The sequence below is a fragment of the Cyprinodon variegatus genome, unplaced genomic scaffold, assembly GCF_000732505.1.
Source record: "Cyprinodon variegatus isolate N-32 unplaced genomic scaffold, C_variegatus-1.0 Scaffold1454, whole genome shotgun sequence".
NCBI classification, from domain to species: Eukaryota; Metazoa; Chordata; class Actinopteri; order Cyprinodontiformes; family Cyprinodontidae; genus Cyprinodon; species Cyprinodon variegatus.
In genome coordinates, this window is record NW_015151907.1 from 128,750 (window position 1) to 131,141 (window position 2,392).

Genomic DNA, 2,392 nt, shown 5'->3' on the forward strand with positions numbered 1-2,392 from the left:
TTTCCTTTTTGCAGATTTTCGCCCTGCAGACGGAGAGCAGGGAGCAGAAGGATGGAGACCAGATGGTCCAGCATAAGCTGCCGCTGTATGTCCAGAACATGGACCGCCTGGGAGACACTGAGCTGTGAGCCTCTAAGATCTCTCTCTGACCGCAGCACATCTCACTTCCTGTCTCTGAGTCGGCAGCCATCTTTGGTTAAAGAGCTGAAAAGGTTCCAAAGAAGAGCCGCCTACCATTGGCATCAGTGCTAATGAGTTTTAGCTGAAAGGCTCATTTTCTTCTCATTAATGGGCTAATCCTGGCATTTTACTTTGATGCTAAGGTTGTTAGCTGCAGGAATAAGCTTCACCTCTAATTTAATTGCCCTTTAATGTTGTTTTCAACAGTTTTCACTGTTTAAATGATTCACCTTTTATGCTCCAGTTAGCTTAACCTTAGCATTTATCTTTTATGCTAGTGCTGATATTATCAACATTAAATGCTAAAGTTTTTGCTGTTATATTTAGTTCCAATCTTCATAGCGTTTCTTTTTCTTCTCTATTTTAAGCGTTCATATTTTTTAGTAGCTTCTGTGGAAACGTTTAGTAATCCTTCTCTTTGTTTACGTTCAGCTTTAGTGCTAAAGCTTTACTTTGAGATTTTAAGTATTAAATTTCTGTTTTAATGTTGTTAGAACTGACCTTCAATGCTGCTGCTTTAGCATTTCTGTTAATTGACTTCAGTTAGCATGATGCTTTAGTGCTAATTCTGACTCTAATTGATTAAACTTTGTTTCCAAGTCTAATCAAGGAGACTAAAATATGTTTAGAAATAAAAATTGCTTTTAAAAAAGTCTTCTTTTCATCAATAAGTAAATGTTTTGGGCGAAGTGATGAGCCGTCTGACCCGCAGCCATCACAATCAAGCCTTTAAGCTAATCTGATCGTTGCTTAGCAACCAGCAACTTTTAGACTCACTTAAAAAACCAGGAAGTGTTTCCAAATTTTCTTAGCTTTAAACGTTACGGTGAATGCTTTTATCCTCTGGAATGGAATGTTTATTTAAAATTAATATTTTTTTATTTGTTTATTAACCTTTGCTCCATTTTACCTGAAGTGGCTTTAAATTAAACTTACAGCAGCTGTTTTATTATTTTACGTTTAGCGTTGACATGTCGGCCAAGACATTTCCCTGAACCGTTTCTTACGGCGATAAAAATAGAGAATTTATTCAGCTTTTTACTCTTAGTTTGGGAAGGAAAGTGATTTCCTGGATGTTAGTGATTCAGCGCCAGACTCTCATCATCAGATCCGGTTTATTTATCTGTTCTTTGAAGGAGAATAAAATCCCCACAGAGTCGCCTTTTCAGAAGATTGTCTTGTTAGTTTATGAATAATTAACTGTTGCTGCTAATTTATTGCTGCTGTTTAAACTGTGATGATTCTGCCAAATAAAGCATTCAGCTGATGAACTGTAATCCTGGTCGGTCAGTGAGCGCCCTGCAGAGTCCAGCTCAGGATGGGATGGTTCATCCAGAACCTTCCTGAATCGGACCAGCAAACATCTACGCCAAGCGTTAATCACTGGGGCTGGTTCTTTGTGAAGTAGAAGGTGGGTCAGAACTCAAAGAACCACAGAACTGATCCAGACCAGTGAAGAACCAACTGGTTCCCAGTCTGACCGTCCTCCAGTCTAATGAGGAAACTCATTTGGATCTGATCACCTTCAGTGACCTTCAGGAACCGTCACGGTTCCACAATTAGAGTATAATCAATAAATAACAAGAATATCAAGGTGAAAGTATAAAAACTGAGAATTAAAAAGATCTGGAGTTATTAACGTCCAAACCAAGAACTGGTCCAACAGGTTCCAGTTCTCCATTATAACCTGTTAAACTTGTGAGTGAACCTGTTTCTGTCTGGGTTTCAGGGACTTGGTGTCGAGTCAGAGATCCTCCAGCGCCTCCACCACCCCGTCCAGGAACTTCTTCTCCACATTCCTGCCTCAAGGAAAACGCACTCCAGGGAAAGCAGCTCCTGTTACCCTGGGATCCTCTCCAAGCCAGACAGCAGTGGGCAGAAAGGAGACCTCGCTCAGTCAGGTGGGGGGCGGGGCTTAATTATGATGTCAACAATTATTATTTAGCTTATTTATTACAAAGGTTCTCATCTGTGTTATTTTGATTATGTTTTAACTTTGTGACGAAGTTCTTTGGTTTGTCCAGAGCGCCATTAAACAGTCAGTCCAGTAGTTCCAGTCCATTAAACAGTCAGTCCAGTGGTTCCATTTGGTCCAGTGGTTCCAGTCCATTAAACAGTCAGTCCAGTAGTTCCAGTCAGTCCAGTGGTTCCAGTCCATTAAACAGTCAGTCCAGTAGTTCCAGTCAGTCCAGTGGTTCCAGTCCATTAAACA

The 2,392-nt window shown here is 40.4% G+C and overlaps 1 protein-coding gene across 3 annotated transcripts in view; it reads left to right on the forward strand.

The window, feature by feature from the left end:
* Positions 1–2,392, forward strand: part of wdr91 (WD repeat domain 91) — a 24,633-nt gene that overhangs the window by 9,442 nt on the left and 12,799 nt on the right. For all 3 annotated transcript variants that reach the window (XM_015403181.1, XM_015403182.1, XM_015403180.1), the window contains exons 6-7: positions 15–124; positions 1,910–2,081. In XM_015403181.1, the coding sequence (XP_015258667.1) occupies positions 15–124; positions 1,910–2,081 (282 nt within the window). The remainder of the gene's footprint in view (positions 1–14; positions 125–1,909; positions 2,082–2,392) is intronic.